Raw genomic sequence first — 22,836 nt, 5'->3', positions numbered from 1 at the left:
GCTTGGTGTCATCTGCAAACCTGCTGAGGGTGCACTTGATCCCACTGTCCATGTCATTGATGAAGATATTGAATGGTACTGGTCCCAATATGGATCCCTGAGGGACACCACTTGTCACTGATCTCCATCTGGACATTGAGTCATTGACCACTACCCTTTGGATATGACCATCCAACCAAATCCTCATCCACCGAACAGTCCACCCATCAAATCCATCTCTCTCCAATTTAGATAGAAGGATGTTGTGGGCGACCGTGTCAAAGGCCTTACAGAAGTCCAGACAGATGACATTCATAGCTCTTCCCTTGTCCACTGATGTAGTCACTATTTCAGAAATATTTCAGAATGTTTTATATTACAATGTAGTTTCACTTTTTAATTTCTTTAATTTTTTTTTTTTTTTAATTGTGACAAAGCAGTGTGAAAACTATTTCATAAGGGTGAGATTAGGGTAGGGGCTTTCCGAGCAGCAGTTTCACATGAACTGTTAAAACACAAACTAGGCAAAGATGTCCTGGGTTTTCTGTGCCATGCTGGCTTCGCAAACATTCAGTGGTGCTCAGAATGCTGGGGCACCAATGAGAGCACTGAGCTATAGCCATACTGGTACTTAAATGATATTATATTTCCAGCTTTCCACAACTGCAAGCTCATATTACTGAAAGTATTTCCTCATTTTCAGGAGTTCAATCATTATTATTCTCTAAATTCTGAATAAGCATGAGGTGGTGCTAGGCATCTTCAATTCTGGAGCAAGAGTATTTATGACAAACGTGCAATGCACCACCTCTTATCTTAAATATCTTAATTTCCACTGCAACATGTGCTAGTTTTTCCCCTCTGTCTCCATATGATTATAAAATACAACCTAGTTTTCATCCAACAACAGTTCTTACCAAAAGACATCAGCCTGTCCCCCTAGAGACATGGTCAAAGAAAGAACAATAAGAAAAGCAGAACTGACTTAAGGAGGAGACATGGGACAGGACTGGAACGCACAATCTAGATGACTGATCTATAGCACAGACACATGAAAAAGTAATGTCCAATAAGCAACATTAGGGAGATATGTGCATTCAATTCTTTGCACTACAAGATTCTTCCTGCAGAGTATTATGAAAATAGTTTCTGCAAAAGCACTTGAGGCATGTCTATCTACCATAGAGGCTATAGAGCGTCCATAGTTGAGTAATGTCCATCCTTGTAGATACTCAAACTTGACTGGTTATGACCTCAGCAACATGATCAGACTTCAAAGTTGGGTCTAACTTCAAGTTTGGCCCTGCTTTGAGCAGGAGAATATATGACCGCCAGAGGTCCCTTCCAACCTGAATTATGCTAAGATTCTACATAGTCAAGTAACTAACTTCTGTTTCACTCCCTGTCACGAGCCCTTCATTATCAATGCTGCATGGATGTTAATTCACTCCTGGGTTCTCTTTTGGATCACATCAATAAACTCATCAAACGTAAAACCTGGACAAAATGCTAATGATAATTCACTCCAATTACCTCTCTCTGTAGCTACCACAGATGAGAGAAGATCAGGTTTATCTGCCTCCATGTTGCACAGTCCACACTGTTACCACACATTTATTCTCAAATACACCCAAATGAAGTCATACACACAACCAGCACACGAGATGTACCCTCAGCACCATGCCATAAAGTCCCTGTTTTGGCAGGCTTTGATTCTTTGCTTATGTTATTTCTGGCACTTTAATCTGGGAGACACAAATATATGGAACACAAATAAAAATGGTATCTATGTATTTTTGAGGGCTCAGAAAAACCTAGCCCAATTCCTAAGTAGTAAAACACCATTCTGCTTCAGAGGGGGGCTAAACCTGAGCAGCATGGAAATAAGTTAATATTTTCATCAGAAAGGTCCTGCAGACCATTACAGTTTTGCTGCTGCATAAGGTCAAAAATGCCCAGCATCTCAGCCGGGATCAGTATTTAAGTGGTCATCTTACACAAAACAAAAAACCAAAACAAACAACAAAAAAAGATACATTCTTAACTGAAGCTGGCAGAAAAGACAAGTTTTAACTCGTTAGAAATCTCAAATTCACTTATCTACAATCTTGAATTTGAGCTGCTAGTATGAACCAAAGTCCAAGTCGCTCTATCTTCACTGCTACCTCTCTCTAAAATTAAGATAATAGAAGAGTTTGCAACATAGGCATTCTGGGGATCAAGAATTTTGCCCTGTGCTGTGCTAGTGGCCCTAGTTTTTATTTCATCTTGTTCAGTACTGCTTTCTAAAAAGGAAGCAGGTATCACATAGTAGTTAAGAACCAAGTAACTCGGATCAAGCAGGGAAAATTAAGGTCAGTTGCAATCTGAGGTACAATCAAAGCACATGTGCACATACAACTACCATTTTGTAAAATATTTTTACTGATAAGGTAGGATCTGAAAACTGGTTAAAAGTGACCCTCAGTTTTGACCTCTAAACTTAACATTATGAGACACAACAAATTTCAAGAGTCACAAAAAGCATGCAAATCTGTGCACTTGGGAATCTACACTTAAAACCAAAGTATTCAATCTAAGGGAGGGCACAAATAGTTGTAAACACTTGTAAAAATTTGTAAACTTGCTGTAAAGAGATTTTTCCTAGCTCTAGAAAGCAAGCTCTAACTCATCTGGGACTTAGCCAAGAGACAAAAGGACAAAATTCCTATTGCTATAAAACACCTCAGATATCTGAAAGAGCAAAAGAGGTCAATCACTCAACTGACAGCACAGCAGCTTCTAACTGCAAAGAGGCTCCAATTCAATGCAGATGCAGAGGAAACAATGACACTGACTAACAAGTAACCATTTTTTCCTAGCTCTGTCATAAGGAGGAAAGTAGACCCAACTGTATCACCTAAATAGAAAAAAGACCACAGCTTGGGTTAACATGAGCTCTCCCTTTTGAACTTAGCAAGACATTAATATATTTAACGTACCTGAATTTGGATACAGGCAGACATCATTGATATCATATTCTGGCTCCATTGAAGTAAATATCTTCCCCTGAAATTGTAGGAAGAAAAACATTACAAAGAACTCCAAATATAATTAAATTTAGTAAATCTAAAGATTATGGATAGCCATTACAGAAGCTAAGAAATATGATGGAATAAAGATGGAACAGATTTTGCAGAGCAATAAAATGTTACTGAAGTATCTGAACGTAACACAAGGAACTCAATATTGTATTTTGTCTCTGATCTCTTACAAGGAATGTAGCTTACTGGTTACTGAAGACACAACAACGTACAGCAGCATCTCTAACTTCTCAGCTCACACTTCTGTGTTGAAAATACGTGTGTCAGATTTACTTTATTTCTTGCAAAAGGCAGGGGTGAGGTCCCTAACTTCCTGGCACATTCTCAGTGTAACCCTCATTTTGTTCAACTTCATGGTAGTTTTAAAGCACTTTATTTTGGTAAATATCATTAGCTGAAATGATGGATCGGGAGTGGAATTTGATTCTGGAGCTTGGCTCGGCTACCCTGCTCACGTCTACATGAAATAAAATATAGCTCAGCACTTTATTTATAATTTATAAACTCAGTATTAAAGAGGTCTAAATATAAAATAAAAGTAGTAAAAGCATCCAGTGGTATCTAGCTTAGATCAGAATTGAAGTTATAAAGGTTATTTAAGAAAGAGGTAAAAGAAGGAAACAACATTCAAAAAAATTAGAATTGGAACAGAGTCTGAAAAACCCAGACAAAATACAGGTGCTCTTACAAGCCAACACACAATACAGCCAGTAAAGGAAGAGTCTCTAAGAACTGGGCCACAGAATCTGAAGCATGAGAGTACATGCCTACACAGTTCTAAATGAGGGACAGGAACACAGCAAATTTTGATCCTATTCCTCTTTTTTCTTTCCCTGCAGCAATCCCACCTACCTTTCTGGGCCCTTCCTTTCCCTCCCAGTTACATGCTGTTACCCCACCCACCTCTGGTCTCTCCCCAATGATTAATAAGAATCCTCCCCCACCCCGGTCTTAGCAGACAAAAGCCTCATGCTCCCCACCCCAAGGCACGTCTCAGCATGGGGCTATTCTGGTATCAAAGCCATATGCTCTCCACCCCACAGTCTGCCTCTGCAGTTGGTTCCCTGCCAGAGATAGTCAGGAACCAACATCTGGGAGAGGTGGAGCCAGCTGGAACATACTCTAGGAAAGAGTCCAAAGCTATCCTTGCCTTCCAGCAGTAAGAAACCCTCCCTTTTCCCACTGTAGAGGCCACCTGACAAACCTACAGTGTTTCATTCTCAATGAGGGAAATACACATACCTAGGAAAAATGGAGAGAGGCCACTGCAGATGTTTTAAATAATAACCAATAATGTATTTGCTCTTTTAAACAATAAAAAAATAACTGCAGAGGAGCTTACAAAAAAACGCTTGCAATCACAGAAAAAATAAGAGGCTGTTGAAAGTTCATGAAGAAGCACAACAATAGAGAAATGACTGCGTGAATAGTCAGAAAAGAGTGCCTCTAAACTACTACAACTGCTCTTGATATGTTTCACTATAAAGCTAGAAAAGCATAGATGAAGCATGTTTTTTAGAAGGAATACAATGACTAAAGATAGTCCCTCAAACTGAATCAAGTTACAGTAGTATTACTATGAAACTGTGGGGTGACATATTTTGTGCAAGCTTCATTGATGGAAAGGTAAGAAAAAGAACAGCATAATATAATGAAAGTGTTATGAAAATTAATTTCAATTTCAGTTAGAGTTGCAAGAGGCAGGGATAAAGACGTTGCCTGCTGCAACATAATCCATTAATACAGCATAATGCACATTGTTATTTCAATCTAGGCATAGTATCTGCTTCAATACTCAAATAGGTTTCTGTGAAAATAAGCAGCACCTGACTTAAATAGGTCATAAACTAACTGATCTACCTCTGAAGTTAGCCCTTCTTTAAGCAGTGAATTCGAAAGACCATGTTTTCTCTGATGAAAAATTGTAACTGGATGTGTTCAAGCTCACTGTGAGAAATACAGAAACCAGGGCAATAGCTAAGATACTACTTTTTATGTTTAAATCCTTCTACTGAAAGAAGCATCTTAGGCAGACATGTACGAACAGCTAAAAAATACCTAAGACTATATCTTTATACCTGACAGGCTGTTGAATAACTTCCCAGATGTTGGTTTATTTAGTCAGACAGGACAAAATGCTATGTAAATTAGGACACATTAAAAACCCAACTTCCCTACACTGAATTTCAGCTTTATTATTCAAGCTGCATGAAAAAACAAAAAGAAAGTAAAAATTTTAAAAAATCTGAGTGCAGCAACATAAAAACACTTACTGTATCTTTGTTCCACATTTTTATGATTCGAGAATCTGCAGAGATAATTAAATCCAACTGACGCTGAAACTGAATTGACTTAATAGGCAGGCCATAGTGGTGATCTTTGACTATTAATGGATTACTAGACCGGAGATCATATAACAAAACCTTTAAGAATAAGAGACAGATTAAACTTACAATATTGCAAGATAAAGAGGAAGTCATGCACACCGTATCTTCACTAAGGATTTAACTAAACTTGAGATTTTTTTACTTAAATACATGGACAGGATTTATGTAAAATAAATAATTTTAAATTCTGAAAACAGCTTATTAAGTGAGCCCAGTTTATTCTGGCAATATATTTTAACCTCAGCATGCTTCAGTCTAGAAAAAATAAGAACAAATTTAAGAGCTCACCATCTTTCTACAGTCTTTTTTAATTTCTATTGAAAAAACGAATGGTTTTCAAGGCTCTTAGTATTTCTTAATAACTAATATTTCACTTTCAGATTCTTGTGCTGTTCTTACAAGATTTAAATTTTCAGACTACCTTCCACATTCAGTGAGTATGACTTTCACTCAGTGAAACACCACAGAATGTAATTTTTTGTTAAGGAAATTAGAGAGTATAGAAACCTACATTTTTATCTCCAAAGTTTTCTACGGAACTCGAGAAAGACCTTAAACCTTTCACACGCAAAGTGTGAGTACTAATAATTTTGGGGAAAAAAACATTATCAGTTTGTGCATAAAAAATATAATCTCCAATAAAACTTGCCTGGCATGTATACTAACATTATCACAAATACAACTCTTACATACGTATCTGCTCTTGAGCAAGCTACAGTTTTCTAAACCCATGAAAAGACTGAAGGCAGAATAAAATCCCCATACTCCACTTTAAAAATATGATGGCTATAATGAATAAATGAATCAAAATGATCCTTTATAGAAAGATAAGACAGTAAAAACAATAGCTGAAAGACAATCACTTCTGCTTCTTTAGCCCCATCAAGATAAGCGAAGAGCATATATGTTGCATTGAGAAGGTACTGATACAGTCTCAAAAAGCAGCAACTTCCTTGCATACTTGACTCTTAGGTCCTAAGAAAACTGTAGAATTTGAAGTTATACATACAGTATGTAGGTTGTGAAGATTTTAAGTGGTCCCTACAGTATTCTGAAGAGACGATCATTTGACAAAATTAATCTGCAGTTTAAGAATGACTATTACTACTCTCTATATGTAATTTATGCTCTTCTAAATACTTGCATTAATATCTATTTACATTACAACAAGTGCACTCAAGGTATGATAGACTTGGACTGGCAACTGCAAGAAGAGGATCTCCTAAGAACTGTTGTAGATGAAGTTAAGTCTACCTGCCCAGTAGATGTTCCAACAGCCATATTCAAAGCTCCATCAAATTTCAGTGCTGAAATGGATGGTAGACCATCTATCCTGCAAAGCACAATGCTCATAGTTAGACATTCTTCCAATAAAGGCTGCAAATAACTTTTTAAATGTTAAAAATAGCTAAGATAATTAATGTAAATTAATTTACAGATATCGCTCAGAAATACTACTTCAAAAAGCTGCATTGTTTACATTCAAAACTTGTGGTTGTATAGAAAATTAGTCACTACTACTGAGATCAATAACTAAGAGACTCCAGTGTGACTAAGAAAACCCCTTATTCACACTAGCAATGAGAAGAGAAGACCACGGGCAGGTCATTTTAATGCTAAGTGGGATTTATTTCTAAAAAAACCCAGAACACACTTAAAAAAAGGTAGCCTTTACTCACTCTGTGTCTGCTGTCACACTGCTTAAAGCACAGTCCAAGAGCCCAACTCGATTTCTAGTTCTAGGATCCCAGCATTCCACTTTACCCTAAACAGTTTAAAAAATAGGTTTCAAGCTTATGCAACAGATGTCTGGTATTCCGAAAATGTTTAAATAAAATTATGAATTATTTAATCTATGAATAATTAATCAAATTTCCTAGGTTGACATGAGTTGTTCTAATAATGCCATACAAGCTCCACACGTTTCATTTATATTCTTTAAAAATATGATCTGAATCAAAATCATTACACTAAATTTCCGAAGATTAATACGGTACACATGCTAGCTAATTTCTACAGATGGCTATACTGTAAAGCAAGATAACATTATTTTCTCTTCCATCTGCAAAATCTCAAGCATTTCAGAAACCAAGGTAGCTCAGAAATACCTGCACTATGCTCTAAGAAGTCATCTTGTTTAACAGATCTATACTTAACATAGCAAATGAGATCAAATTAATTCATTAGGTTCCTGTCATGATTTCTTCTTAGCCTCATGCAAACTAATATAAAAAAGAAACAAGCACTACTGCCCTTCTTATAAAAGGAATGTAAACATTTACCTCAGCTGTCCCCATAGCAAACAAGAAGTGTACAGGATTTATGTCACAGACATTACTCTCTCTAAAATAGAAAAAGGAGCAAGTTTAATGACGTCATAATAATTTAAACACATGAACAACTAAAAAGATTTCTGTAATCATGTACACTATTGCTCAGCCTGGAAAAGCAAAAGCTGGAGGGGAGGGATGGATAGCCATGTAATAGCAGCTTCCCATACATATATTAAGAGGAGCTTACCAAGAATTTGGAGCCATCAGAGACAGCGCTGATTACTTTGAACAGGTAAGGTTCCAGCTGGATGTAAGGATATTTTTACACTATGTGGATAATTAAGCACTGGAACGGGTTGCCCATAGAGGCTGTGGAATTCCCATCCTCAGAGTTTTCAAGACCCCCTGGGAAAATTCATCTGAATTCAGTGTGACCATGCCTTGAGCAGGAGGGTGGGCTCTGAGGTTCTCTCCACCCTGAATGATTCTGCATTTCTCTGCCCATACCCACCACCTACCACCAAGCCTTGCCACACCACTCGGCTCCACTACGTTCTTAAACAACTCAATTATGTCAAAAGGTCTTCCTGATTACTTATGTTCTGAAGCTTACATCACCAACATATTCTGATGAATGGCCTGTCTTCCTTTCTCTCACCCAAGTATCCTATTTCTCAACAGGGCACCCAAGAGCCCTGTATTTCTCCAACAATTCTTCCAAAGTACAAATATTTCTCCTTACACCACTCATCCTGGCGCTATCCAACTTCTTCTATTCAAAGCCCTCCACCTCTAATTCTGTAACTCATCCAACTCCCCCACCTCACATCCTTCTCACAACTTCAAGTGTCATCTCTCTAATTCAGATTTTACACTACACCCTTAGCTCTCCCACTGCAGGATTTTCCCCCTTTTTTTCCTGCTGCTCAGTTTCTGTATTGTGCCTTCCCAAATACTGCTTCAACCATTAAGCTATCCTACCCACTGAGCACCAGCGGTTGCCCACCAACTAGCCACTTTATCTAGTCAAGTCTCTTCTCATCTGCTTCTCCCCACAGAAAAGAAGCCTAGCTCCTGCTCTGATAGTGTTTTCAAAAGAATCAGACACATGCTGGAGATAGAAAAATTCTCTTTGGGCTACTCCAGGAGCAGAAGGACAAAGACATGTCTGGGAAAGTACATAGCCTGTGGGTGTATCTCTATATGATGGCTAAATTGAGCAATAATGGCAAAGTTTTAATGAAATGCTGTTAAGATCAAGTTATATAATACTTATTACAAGTCTATATTAAGCAATTTTAAAATATACACAAAAGAAACTCAATTAAAACGTAAAAACTAGAACAAAGAATTACAGAACATAAAATAAAGTGAGTCTCAGAGTCGGCATATGTTCCTTTTCAACTCTACAATGTGTTTGGGCAGTATTCAGACACAATACTGACGGTGAGCATGCTAGTAGTTTGCTTCCACCTGGTGGAAAGAAGACAGATAAACGTCACGCATTGCAGATAACTTACGAAGCATCAGTTTGCAGGGAGTTCAGAAACCTTCCTTGTTCCAAATTTAGCCTGTATACTTCAGAACTACAAAGGAAAAAGCCAAAATTACTGAAAATACTGTTGTAAGTTAGAAGGAGTTATAAAAATTCTTGCTGACTGCCTAATTTGACCACATACACAATTTTCAGAGTTCACAATCTAAAACATAAGACAAATCTATCCTTCAGTGTTAAAAATACAGAGAAAAATGTGCGTGTTCACCAGAGATATTTATTACATTGCAATATCCTACCAATTATTCTTTTTCCAAGGAAAAGATGCATTAATTCCTTTCTTAAGATCTTTTAATTTCCTATGATTTATGTTACATCTTGAATTGCTACTTATTTTGTTTGAAACCCTAAAGACCTAATTTTATTTTTACTACGTCTTCTCACAAACTCAATTAATTATTTTATGTGATTTGACTCATACTTTAACAGCAACAAAACATCAACCAGGATAGAAAAAGTTATTTAATTTTCCTTACTTAGATGCCAATCACTTTTTAAAACAGTACATTGAATTGCAATTTTTATAAGAAATTTGCAAATACATCAGGTACCTGGTTTAAGAATCAAAGTAAAAAAGTCTTTAAACAGTACAGAAAACTGAATCAATCTTAGTCTTCCTACATTTTCCACTCTTCACAAACAGTCTCTATTATTAATTTGGAAAGAATTGCTGCCACTTCCAATTTTTAACTTTTCTGGTATTTTAATGTTCATTTTATTCTTGGAAAACATTGCTAACAAAAGTGAAACAAAATAACCCACTTAATCAGTACCTTGCTCCTACAAAATACAGGTCACACGATGGATAGTGATAAGAGAAATCTCTACCAAATTTTGGTATTCTTGTTCTGTAGTAATGGCCATGTTGCGAATGAAACTCCACAAACCTGTCACACTGCAAGAAGACAATCTGAAAATAAAACAGAAAGCACTGAAACATACAGAAGACGACAATCTCCTCAACTTGTCTCACAGCACAAACTCCAGCTATTTTTTTCAAGCTCACACAGATCTATCACAATGCATTTAAATAATTTCCATTAAAATGACAGAATCAACTAGTGCATCATTCTCACTAGCCACAGCAAAGAGCTTTATTAATAAACATTAAATTAATATTCACAAGAGTGTATGTAACACCCTGAAAGTGACTCTGCAAACAGAAGCAGTATAGTCATCTCAGTGTTGTGCTGCACCAAAATTAACACCTGTACTTCTTTCAGACACCAGAGTTAATCATTTCTTCCAGGTACAATGTCGCACAGACACCAATATGTTCATAGTACTAAGCAAGTGAACTACGCATCCTGGTGTACGGCAGCATCCCAATAAATGACACCAATGACCTTTGTGCATTTTTTTGTTGTTTGTCAATTGAATAAGCACATTGTTCCTTTCTGAAACTTAGACAAACATCTCAGTCCTGGAAGAGCCCACAGGGAGGCATTACTAGAAGGCTAGACTCGTAAACAAAATAGGCCAGAACCTGCCCCTATAGTCCTGATGGCAAGTTAACATGGCACAACTCATATCCACATGAAGGAATTCTTCGCACTCCAAACAGAGACAGTATCATCCACACCATCCATTACACTGATGCTGTACCTCAGACCATGCCCAGGCACTGTCAGATGGAGGAACAGTTGGCCTGGCCCAAATTTATGCCACAATACATGCAAACAATTAAATGATATGGATAATCACAGGCTAACTATTGACTCTGAGCCTCATCCCTATTTAGCTTAGATTAGAAAAGTGCTAGTTTAGTTTGGAGTATGTATAGTCCATGCATCTTCTAAAAGTAGTAGATAAGGAAGATTTTAAATTTCCTACTTCTGGACTACATTGTTAGCAATGCAAATAAGGATGCAAAGCTCAGGAAAGGTGAGGTACAAAAATTATTCTGAATCTGTCATCTTTATTTATATATCTGTGTATTCTTCCCTTACGAGACACGGATAAAGCACTGACCTAGGCTAGTACTTTATGCCTATTTATCATTAAGTCCCCCCTTACTTATGCTTTTTCTGATATGAGAAACCCTAGTGTTTCAACTTTTATTCATGGACTCACCCATCTCCATCTAAGACCAAGTAGAGTATCATCTTTCAGAAGCGTAACTACGATTTCATACAAGATTACAGATGCAGCTGCACAGTTGATGGTATAGAATGATTTTTTTCATATACATCCCAATCAATCCCTTGTGTACCTAACGCCTTTATGCTTTTAACTGGAGGTTTACAACAAGCAAAGCTCTTTATTAATCTGTTTGAAGCAATGCCCAGATCAAATCTTTTCTCTATCATCATTGCAACACAAAAAATGTCTGCATCTTCATGCATAAACTACATGAACTGTGAGAACACAAAATTAAACCATAGTTAATTTAAAAATATCAATATCACATTCTCTTAGTTCACTACCAGTAAGCCATCAAAAACCTGTTACCAGGAAAAGATGCTGTTTGGTTTCAATGAGAAAAGCGAATTTTCTTCTCACCCACTCTACCTCCAAAAAGACTTTAGAAACTTTTTGAAGGTTGCCAAAAACAATCAAATATTCTGCTAATAACTGCCTTACCTCTAATAATTTTCTGGTTTAAGATAAATTTCTACAATACAGGACTTGAAGATATTTGTATCCTCTTTCATTAGCAGTGGATACAACTCACTGTAAATCATGTTTGTCTTTCCTTCATACTAAATTAATTTTGGTCACTCTCAGAAAACTACAACCTCAGGGTAGCAAAAGTATAGTCACCAATGCGTGGTAAAAATACTGAGCAGAAATACGTGTCTTTTTGCAAAGGGCTGTGGAAAAAGAGGTATTGCTCTCTCCTAAGTCTGAAACTTAGTCCAAGTCTAGAACTTTTAAGTCTAAAACTTAGGAAAGCACAGAAGTGTAACTGGCCTTATGGATACCAATATGAATGAAAGCCAACAGCATGCTCTCACTGTGAAAATGCAAATAAGCCTCAAAAGGCAACCTTCTGAGCATAGTGGGAGCAGACTGGGGAGAAGCTATTTTCCCTGCACTACTAAAGCATGAGGCAGTGTGTCTAATGTTGGGCCACCCAGATCAAGAGGGATGTTGAGAGCATCAAGAGGGCTACCAAGACAGACAATGGGCAGAACATAAAACATACAAAGAACAGTTGGAAGAATCTTAGCTTGTTTAGTCAGGCAAAGAGCACCCTGCAGAACAACCTAATAGCAGCCAGCAACTGAAGAGTCAAACTCTTTGCAGTAGCAACAGTGAAAATTTCAGATTTTCCTGGGCAGGTTGGACAGGAAGGAAAAATTCTTTACGATGAGGTAGTGCAGCATTGCAGCAATTTATTCAGTGAATTTGTGAAACTGCCATGCTTGCAGTTTTTGACTGTCCTGTTCAAGCATTAAATGACATCTGAAGGCCCCCTTCCAATCAGTATTTTTATGATTCTAAGCATTTCAAGTGTAATTTCTCAAATATTGTTCCCTCTAACATGTTCAAAACATTATGACAGCTACCTGCAATTAGTTTGCTTTCTAATGATTTGTTAAGTTTTAGGAAAATAAAATTGAAAACAACGTTGTATTAAGTTGTGAAAGTAGGGCTTCAGTCTGAAGTATAGTACCAATTTCAGCTGGAAAACACACACAAACCTTAGTGTTCATAAGCAGTCAGAAACATATTTGAAAACACAGTGTGTTCCTCAGCCTCCCAAATAACTGTTTGGTCTGTACAACCAGAAACATTCTCCCACAGACAGACAAGTGGGAGGCTACTATACTGTATCAGTCACCCTCTTCTGCTACTTGAATTCATGCACATTCTTGGAAATCTCAGAGGGGATAAATTTTGAAAAGACTAAAGCTAGAAGGCTAGATGATAACATCCCTGATCAAATAGAAATATTTATTAAAACCAACATGTACCAGAAATGCTAAGGTCTCTTCTCAGAAAAAAAGTATTAAAATAACCACTTAACAAAAAAAATTAAAAAAAAAAATAATTTAAAAAGCTTGTCCTAATGAAATTAGCAAAATTGTATGCTTAAATTTCATATTTAATTTGGAACATAACACTTTCATGAATCAGCAAAGTTTACAGAAAGAGGTAACATCCTTTTATCACACCAACTGCTGAAGAAAACAGCCAGGTGTGAAACAGAATTAGAAGTGCTAATGGTACTGGGCCTGAAAAAGGGTTGATGGTCCCAAGAACTCAACTGTTTCCTCCAGGTACGGCACTTCATAAAAAAAGAAAAGGAAAAAAAAAAAGTTACTTCTCTCCACAATTTTGGCATCATTCATATGCTTTAATCATCATGGCTACAACATCACCGAAAAATCAGGCTATTAACTTACCTATAGCTATCCCACCTGTCAAAAATGGTGTATCTGTGTATTACTTGTGACAAGGGATTATGACTAAATGTCATTCTAGAAAGAATAACTAATTCTGGTTTTCACATTATTTTGTTTGTAGGACAGATAACTATTTGAACTTTTTCTCTACTACAGACAAAAGACTTTAAAAGTGGTAAGGCAAATTATAATAAAAAGAGGCAAAGAAAACAAACAACATTTTGAAGCTACAAAAAATGTTTATCCTGTTTGCTTTTTTTAAAAAAAACTTTTCTGTTCCAAAAGGTGTGTTGATTGACTGCCTTTACTATATATGAAAATGCATTTTAATATACATATTAAACAATTTTTTCATTTATACATTGAAAACATTAAACATACCTTTGAGTAATCATCTGATAAAATCTCAAACGTAACCACTAGAGGAGAGAGCAAGAGAATTTTAAGTCAACTAAGTAAGCAAACTTATTTGCAAACTTTGGCATAAATCCTGAAAACGTTTACACTCATGCTAACCTTTAGTCATGTAAGTATTCCCCACAGGTGTCAATGCATAATGCAGGCATTGTGATAAAATCTTTAATTATATAACTTTATTTGCAAAATAGTAAGTAGCTTTCTAAAACTTTAGAAACATATGAAGCATCTTGTAATCTTTTTATCATTCTTGTGTACTTGACATGTTCCTCAGCACAATGCTCAACCATGTATTTATTGGCTCGGGGAAGGTCTAATCAAATGGTTTTCAGTGAGTGTGTGGTCCATGGACCTTTGGTAATCCATCAAGGATGATAAAAAATGACATGAGTTCAGACATGTGATCCTTCTAAGGGGTCAGCACTTCCACAGAAGAAGTTTTAAGGCTCAAAAAAAAAAAAAAGAAAAATCACAAATTTGAAAGCTACTATCTGTGCTGAGCACTGCAACATATTGAACTTTGCCTAGTTTTAAATGAGTTGGGTTGGGAACATTAGGGAGTAGCTGCTTCAGCTAAATCGTTCCATTTAAATGAGGTAGCTCATTTAAAGTTACCTGAAGTGACTCTATGCTACATTTCAAATTAAACATACTTCTGCAGTCTAGTAAGATGCCAGTTGAAAAAAATTTTACTTTAAGCTCTAATTACCAGCAAGCATTTACTATTACAATGACTCCTACTCTTTTAAAGCAGGTCTCACTCTTGCCATAGCTTCCTCTCCCTGCCTCTCTGAACCCCTACCCCTACCACCTCCCTTCTTACTATGTTGTAGCCCTGTCCCTTCACCCTACACAGTTCCCTTGTAGTCCTGAGGCACAGTGTAAAGAAACACCACCATGCTCTACTCCCCTTTTCCTGACCTAATGCAGTAGTTCTCAATTTTAATTTTTCACATCACTTTCACACACATCACAGCTAGACCAGTTTCATTCTTCTGTAATGATTTAGGACTTCTGCCACTCTATGCTCATCCCCTCATTGCTTCGGTCAGCTCTGTATTCCAGTTCTCAGCCATCAGACTTCTAACAAAAAAACAAACCAAACAAAAAAAATTCCACCACACCATTCACCAAATCTATGCACCCTAAAACTCAAGAGCCACAGCAGCTCTGACCTCCTCCCCTAGTCTAACTGCCAGCAGATTCTCCCTTTCCCGTTGTCTAGATGTCTCCTTGCTTTCCTCACCATAGCAGTTCTCCCTCCAAATTAGTAGCAAACAAGCTGTGATTAGGGCTTTGGCCATGCTACCATCTATCCCTAAGTACCTTGTTCCCAAGAAAACAAACAAAAAACCAAACCATCCCACTCTCAGGGAATTCTCTTTACCCTGTAACTCACCTACTGAGCTTGGGCTCCAGTGAGAACTCATTTCAGTAATGATAGCACAACCACAGTGCATTCTCCTACCTTACTGCTTCACAGAAGGGGAAAGAAAGGAGATAAGGCCACTACGCAGCCATCGTACCCGCGTCACATTCCCCAAACAGAGTGCAGACTTTAGCCACATTTACTCTCTGAGCCCCACACCTACTGGCTCAAGGTAAATCTTACATTCCTCACACCACTCCAAGAGAGAAATGAACTTTGAAGGAGGAGGAAAAAGGAAAAATACAGAGATAAAGACTAGGCGACGTTTTACTCTAGATTCTTGTGCTCCCCCAAAGTACATTCTGTCCCCTCAGCACAGGCAAGGAAATTTCTACTCAAGTCCAACCTGAATTGTATGTGAAAGGTGTCTTGCACTAACAGCCATAGCTTATACTAACCTTCAGAATCTAAGCATCTTTCAAATTTCTGGGATAACTGATAGGTATCAAAACAGCGGACCCTTGGCTTGTAAGTTCCTGAAAGAATAATTTGATCTTTAATAAAAAAATTAAACAAAAAAAATACCATTAAAGCTTTTTTTTTTTGTTTGTTTAAAATATAATGTCTTACATATATAGGCTTTACTGCATTTCAACTGTAAGTATTCTGATCTTACCAAAGTCTCTGTGACTGGAAAAACACGCCTCTTAGTAACATAACCTTACAGCCTGTTTTTTGTCTCTGGCACCTGAAAGCACCCTACCTATATGTAGGTTCTTCTGATGACCAGATACATCATATAGAATTTAATAATACCTTCCAGTAAGTCTGAAAGACCAAGTCTCCTTAAACTATTAACACCTACTAAAGTATTCATGTTTGGATCCTGCTTTGACAGTTACAAAACATAGCATAATCCTCCATCCTTTAAAACAATACTCAAACAATGAAGTTCAGAAGTTATTTAAAGCAAATTTATATACACAGAATAAAGTTAATTAGGAACTTAGTTTTTAACTGTATTATAAACAGTTCAGTTTTTAATTGTATTATAAACCCCCGGTGGCAGGGGTGTTGGGACTAGATGATCTTCAAATGTCTCTTCCAACCCAAACCATTCTATGATTCTAAGAACATCTGTATTCCAAAAAGAAGTGTTTCACAATACCCCTACCAAGACAGCCACTCAATCACATCTTAAGACTAAGTTTCCAACGCTCTGTTCAATGCTGCATTTAAAAATGAACTCTTATCAATTCTACCTGAAATACTAAGTCATTCTGCAATCAAGATTTTCTAGCACTTTTGGCCTCTGCTACAGAGAGACACTTTGTTAACTCACCAACTGCCATAACATACTGTCCATCTCTTGATACCTTAATCTTTGTGCTAACGGTGGGCATTTCAAAGTCTTGAATAAGTTCAATTCTTCTACGGATATCTATAAAGAAAAATAAAATTTTTTTGTAAAGGTAGCGCAATTGTATCAGTGCAAAAAACTGTAATGGTTTCTTACGGAAGCATGCTGAGTTAATTGAATATAGGGAATATCTTTTAAGATCTTTTAAATTATAAAGACCTCTTGAGTATAATTAACACATTACAAGCAGATTAATACAGTCTGTTAACCCTGAGAAGCAGGCTACCTCCATGAAAAATAAATGTCTGTTCTGAGGTAACTAAGTAACAAATTATTATATAATGTAGTATCAAGTATTTTTCATATATTTTACACAACTAACATGTTGTATAATGTATTCCACCCTCCTGTTAACTCTATGCATTTTTTTGTTGGTTGAGTTTCTTATACAACACTTCCTATGGTATGTAAATAGCCATTTTTATTTTGTATAACAAGTTTAGGCTAAAACAGTGGTGTTCCTGCACTCTAAGATTAGCATAATACCATAGAGGAGTTTATAGTTGGACTTTATCATAAGCTATAGATGGAGTCCATCCATCACATTTCTGTACAATCTACAACCCCAATATTTAATGTCTGAAATTGAAAACAATATTGGTAATATTCTGTTCATATAAAGCTACAGAGGCTGTTGAACTAGCCTTTGACTATTTCTAGCTTTGACTTTGTAGTTTTTAAAATGCGAGCTATGCATAACTTCCTCATATCAGTTAGTAAAGTGTCTCCCTCTGGACCTGCACGTTGTATACGTGTAGCCGACTATCAGCAAGTGCCCTGTAATGGGAAAACTCACCCACATCTTTCTTCTGTAAAGCTCTTTTCTTCCTGTCTGAGAGCCACTGAAAGGAAATGCATAAATCAGTCTTGAGCTCATTATTCATAAAGAAACTAGAGAATTGCCTGAAGTTTGGAAGAATAAGACATTTATGCCGCTAACTTTTTTTTCTCGACTATTTTAAAATTTCCACTGCGAAGTTTAGCCACTCCACACCAAGAAAAGTTACAAAGTCACGTTTTTTAAGGGCCTGCAAAATGACACACCTACAGTTAGAGATGCACGCGTTCAAGCCGCAGTTTGAGCTTAAAAACTCCTTAGAGCTGGTTGTAGTTAACGACCCCCACCCTCCACACAAGCACATGTGACGGAGGGACAGCTCAGCCAGCGGCTCGGGCCCGGCCCGGAGCTCCGGCCCAGGCCGCACAGCCCGCCCTCAAAGCCAGCTTCTGCTGCTGCTGCTGCTGCTGCTGCAGGACCCGCCGGCTCGGCTCAGCCCGGCCCAGCTCGGCTCGGCGGCCCTCGCCCCGCCACTCCCTCACCTCCGGGAGGCTCCTGCCGGCGCTGAGGCTGTAGATCTTCACCTCGTTGAGGCTGGAGACCTGCATGGCCGCGGCCCTGCCCGCCTCTTCCCGGGCGGAGCGGAAGCGGAAGGCCGATTGCTTCCGGCCCGCGGCTGCTTCCACCCGCTGACGGCGGCGGGGGCCTGCCGGTGGGCCGGAGCGGGGCCGGCCGCCCGCGCTCGTCGGCGGGGCAGGGGGCAGCCGGGTAAGGGGCAAGGAGCAGCGGGCAGCCAGCAAGGGGCAGCCCGGGTGATGGCGGCTCTGGCCCCTTCCTTCCTCCCTCCCTCAGTCTCATCGGGAAGAAGCCGGTCCCTGGGAAAGCGAGCTTTGCCGGCGCCAGTGCGTGTAGCCAAACAACTCGGCTGCCCCCAGTTTCCCCGGGCGGCTGTTTCTCATGTTCAAAAAGCCACTGGGCAAGACGCTGCCGGGCGTCGAAGTCCGTGGAGGCGGCAGGCGACAGGCCTGCGGCTCTCCTCCTTGGCAGGTGAGCCCCGTCTGGTAACACCCAGAGACCACCGGCCGTGAGGCAGGCCGTGGTGCCGTTCTACGGTTAAATCACAAAGGCAGGAGTTGCTTTGGCAGGCCTGGTGGAGGGGGTTGATTTTCTTGCCCTGCGGCAAACCGTCTCCATTATCTGTGGAAAACAACGAATCCGGGATTTGGTTGATTAGCACCTTGCCAGCAAATGTAAAAAGACCCATTTGTATTGCATTGTAGCACCACCATTTAAAAAAGAACGGACACACAAAGTTCTGACCATTCCTATTCTAACTTACAAGAGCAACAACAAGGACTGAAAAAATGTATATCCAATCCATGTACATCTTCAAGAAACAATGAAAATCACAACTAAATTTTTAATCACAACAATACATAACTCCAGTACAAGATGCAAACTGAAGCTGTTTCAAACAAGTCTAACATATGGTATTCCCTGGACGATGCATCTCAACAATGATGATAGCAATATTGTGACTAGAAAGGACTCTATTCTAGTTTGTATTAGAGGGCATTATAGCTGAGATTCATGGGAGATCAACACACCTAAATATAGGTGCCTGGGTGGGTGCTAGATGTCTAAGCTCCCATTTCAGAGACCTAACGCTTTGCTTGCTTAAATGGAGGCTGTCTAGTGGCATTTGAGATGCTGCACGGTATCCAGGACACCTAGATGGGGCTGATGCAAGACCTATGGAAAACCCATGCCCTTCTGCGGCATGAGCTGGAGGCCAAGCTGGGTGTGCAAAGACATCTCAAGTGGCACTAGAAGCTCCGGCAGCTGGATCTCATCCCTGGCAAATGCAGTTAATGAAGCCTGAGGAGCAATATAGCACGGTAGCCACTAGGTGACTTCTTCAGGGTGAGCTCAACCATTTCTAGGTTCCACTGTCCAATTACTTAGACCACCACTAGCTATTAATAGACATTTAAAGTTGAATTCACTTGCCCACACATAGAGGTCTTCTGCTATTTGGGATGCCCTAAGGAATCCCAGAAATCCACAGGGGGTTGGTTGGTGTGACATAAGATGCACAGAAGACCAGTGTCATCTCTGGCAGCGCAGCTGAAGCCCAACAGGATGTTCCACGGCACCTCAAAAGGCATTAGGCAGGGTCAGGAGGACTGAACCTACAAAGAATTCCTAGAGGTGTAAAACACTGGAGATTCTTACAGACTGGAGAATTATGTGACTTTCTTCAGGTGAGACTGCCCAAGGATTCCTGACCCTCTTGTCCATTGTCTAGAAGCAGTTAACTGACCACAGTTCAAACAAAGAACGCATAGTGCAGTAGAACCCAGAGGTTCTGCCTGCACAGCAGGAAACAGTGTTTTATTTCAAGTTGCTTGAAATTAATTTTTTGTTCTTTTCAGTCAAATTTGGTTTTCAGATAAAGTTGATAAATCTGAGCCTGGCCAGTCATACATTTAAGACTTCTTAGAAAATCAAAGGGGAAAAGATCAGCTAGAATTTGGACTATTAACATTTCAATCCAGATAACTTAAAAGTAGCCAAATCTGCCTGTTACACTTGTAACAGTTAAAAAAGTCAGGATCTGAATGATGCAGGAGAAGCTTTGACAAAGCATTTTGCTTCTTGTATATAATGAATCTTTGTTGTGTGTAGTAATGATATACTCTTAGATTTTCCATTCAAATGAATATAGATGAGCAGGTAGGTGTACTGACTGCAAACAGGTGTGATATAGGATGCTTTTAACCAAGAGCAAATCATTTTGCTTGCTTTTTCTTTTTCTAGTGTCAGAATTTGCTGTGTGCGTTACCTGGTGACAGACATGGTGGTGCAGTGAAACAACGTGGTGATAAGCAAACCAAATGTTACCTTTACTGATTTTAATGACAACGAGACAGTGCCCCTTCAGTACGGACATACATTTCATTATGTTAGGTATGAGTTGTCAGGTACATTCACATTGAAACAGCATTTCACATTCAGTGTATAAAAGCAGTTCATCAGGAAGGTTCTGCTGCACTTCACAGTACAGAGAGAGTGCATAACCAATATTCTTTAACATAATTAAGAAATAGATACACAGATAAGGAATTATGATAAAGAAGTAGTTTGCACACTAATCTCTAAAAGAACACAGAAAAATGTTTTCATTTAAATAATATTTTATTATCCATTATCAAGTTATTTAAGAGTTCCTCCATCGAAATATTTTAGACAATAATTTTTAATACATTGCTACAGTAATAATAAAACACACAGGACTAGGAAATAGGATTTAAAAGATCCTTTCTAAGCAGAGGGAACCTCCCACCACCACATTACTAGAAGTCTAAACAGGTAATCCCTGTAATAGATGTATAAATTGTTTTATAGAGAACTACAGCTCTGTGGTTCCTGTTTTGCAAGCTTAAAACATAAGCTTTCCCATTATTATCAATGTCATAATTGTCTAGGTAATTAATTTTGGTTATCTGTTAGAGAAATTTGCCTTGGGAGATACTTCAGGTAGGATATTTCAGTACTCTTAATGACTGTTTGGAGGCAGAGTTTTGCTCCTTAGTGTGACATCTGAAGAAGTACTCATAGAGAGAGGCAAAATCATGGAAAGGTTCATTGCATTGATGGATCAAAGGGAGCAGAAAGACACATCATGATCATGAGGGAATTAGAGAGCTTTGAGATCACATGGCACTACATGCAGGACCAGCCAGGGAAATGGCAGGGGAAACAAGAGCTGTCATAGCTGTGTTACCACCAGAGTGTGCAGCAGACTCTCCATATCCCATGGCATGTGGTGCTGCATGCTCCTTCCTTCCTCCACCTTCACTGCTGCTTCATCCAGCCTAAAAAAAACGTATAGTGGGGGAAAAAAGGTGAAAAAGTCACAGTAAAACCAGAAAATGTGATAATAGAAAACATTCAATAGGACATCGCTTAGGCATTAACATCATGTTTCCTTGATATTTTTCTATTAAAACAATCAATTAAGTAGCAAAATACTTTCCACTTTAATAATAGTAACCAAAGCAAATGATTCTATATGAAAAAATAAGAAAAATTACATTGCTTCAATAAAAACAGTTAGGAAGGAAATAACATATATTGTAGAATCTAGAAATAATCTGACAACCCTTCAGCTTGGATTTTACCTTATTCAATATAATGTCCATGTGTACAGAAGCATCCCCAACAGCTAGCGCCACTGCAGCAAGTAACATTTCTTGTCTGTTAACACTAGTGTCAACTGACACAATTCTAAATTTAAGAAGCCTATGAGAACATAACATTTCTAAAATCAATCATGCAAAACATTTCCATGGCTTGAGACTGCAGCAAGGGTCCAGTGAACACTGTACTTGGTTTGAGATGGGAAAAAACCTGCCTTATCTAGGTGAGGTTTACTATACCTTTCAGACTACTGGCCTGTGGGTAGAAATACATGATGTACATACTCAAATATCAGCTGATTGTGTTTTCATTATTAAAACACATAGTCTAAAGAAACAAAAAAATGGAAGATTAGCCAATAATCACTATCTCTTTGAATGCCATCACACACATCAGTAGGTTAGGTTTTTTGCATAACTTCTGGAAAGTCCTTTGTCATGCCCTAGAGGACACCATGATTGAAAAGAACTAGAATAATTGCAGTTATGAGCGCTGAATGTTTAATTAGCCTAGAAAGGAAAAAGAATAAATCAAAAAAAAAGCAAACAAAAAAAAACCCCATAGAGTGGTTATTTCAGCTACAAATCTTCTCAGTGCCTTTTTCTGGAGAGCTTTCAGTAGAGACTCTCTTCCTCCACACATGTATTGCTTTTTTATATATCACTAAAAATGTTCAAGTGAAGCAAAGGAAGGTGAATCCTTGGTTAATCTAAAGAGCCTATAAATTTAGAGTCTAAGACCTTGAGCTGCATGTTAGCTACCTAAAGCATGATTTAAATGGAACAGTCCAAGTCCAAGGCTATGATTCAGGATGTCTTCCATCAGCTGTTTCTACCTAGTGCTGGAGATACTTAAACCCATTAGGGGTCTTCATTTGAGGTTCTCTGAAGCATCAAGAGCTCTGCTTCTGTGCATGAGCAGACCTGCCTGGCCCCAGCATCTCAAACCCTTGCAGTTTAGGACAGATCATGTGGAAAACCAAGAGCATCCTACTGTTTAGTTTCTTGTGGGGCTTTATTT

At 38.4% G+C, this 22,836-nt stretch overlaps 1 protein-coding gene across 4 annotated transcripts in view; it reads right to left on the bottom strand.

The window, feature by feature from the left end:
• The window catches only part of NOL10 (nucleolar protein 10), a 54,461-nt gene extending 36,185 nt beyond the window's left edge, over positions 1 to 18,276 (bottom strand). The window contains exons 1-12 of one of the 4 annotated variants that reach the window (XM_075049137.1): positions 18,156 to 18,270; positions 17,632 to 17,677; positions 16,758 to 16,856; positions 15,874 to 15,951; positions 14,011 to 14,048; positions 10,051 to 10,187; positions 9,243 to 9,308; positions 7,732 to 7,792; positions 7,129 to 7,214; positions 6,704 to 6,782; positions 5,336 to 5,485; positions 2,961 to 3,027 (exon numbers count right to left, since the gene is read on the bottom strand). In XM_075049137.1, the coding sequence (XP_074905238.1) occupies positions 2,961 to 3,027; positions 5,336 to 5,485; positions 6,704 to 6,782; positions 7,129 to 7,214; positions 7,732 to 7,792; positions 9,243 to 9,308; positions 10,051 to 10,187; positions 14,011 to 14,048; positions 15,874 to 15,951; positions 16,758 to 16,856; positions 17,632 to 17,677; positions 18,156 to 18,221 (973 nt within the window). In that variant the 5' untranslated portion in view covers positions 18,222 to 18,270. Of the gene's footprint in view, positions 1 to 2,960; positions 3,028 to 5,335; positions 5,486 to 6,703; positions 6,783 to 7,128; positions 7,215 to 7,731; positions 7,793 to 9,242; positions 9,309 to 10,050; positions 10,188 to 14,010; positions 14,049 to 15,873; positions 15,952 to 16,757; positions 16,857 to 17,631; positions 17,678 to 18,155 lie in introns of all 4 variants that reach the window. The other 3 variants (XM_075049138.1, XM_075049140.1, XM_075049139.1) reach the window with 3 other exon arrangements.
• Positions 18,277 to 22,836: the final 4,560 nt, after the last annotated feature.

Source organism: Buteo buteo, chromosome 17 (genome assembly GCF_964188355.1).
Source record: "Buteo buteo chromosome 17, bButBut1.hap1.1, whole genome shotgun sequence".
Taxonomy (NCBI): Eukaryota; Metazoa; Chordata; class Aves; order Accipitriformes; family Accipitridae; genus Buteo; species Buteo buteo.
This window is presented reverse-complemented; position numbering and strand designations above follow the sequence as displayed.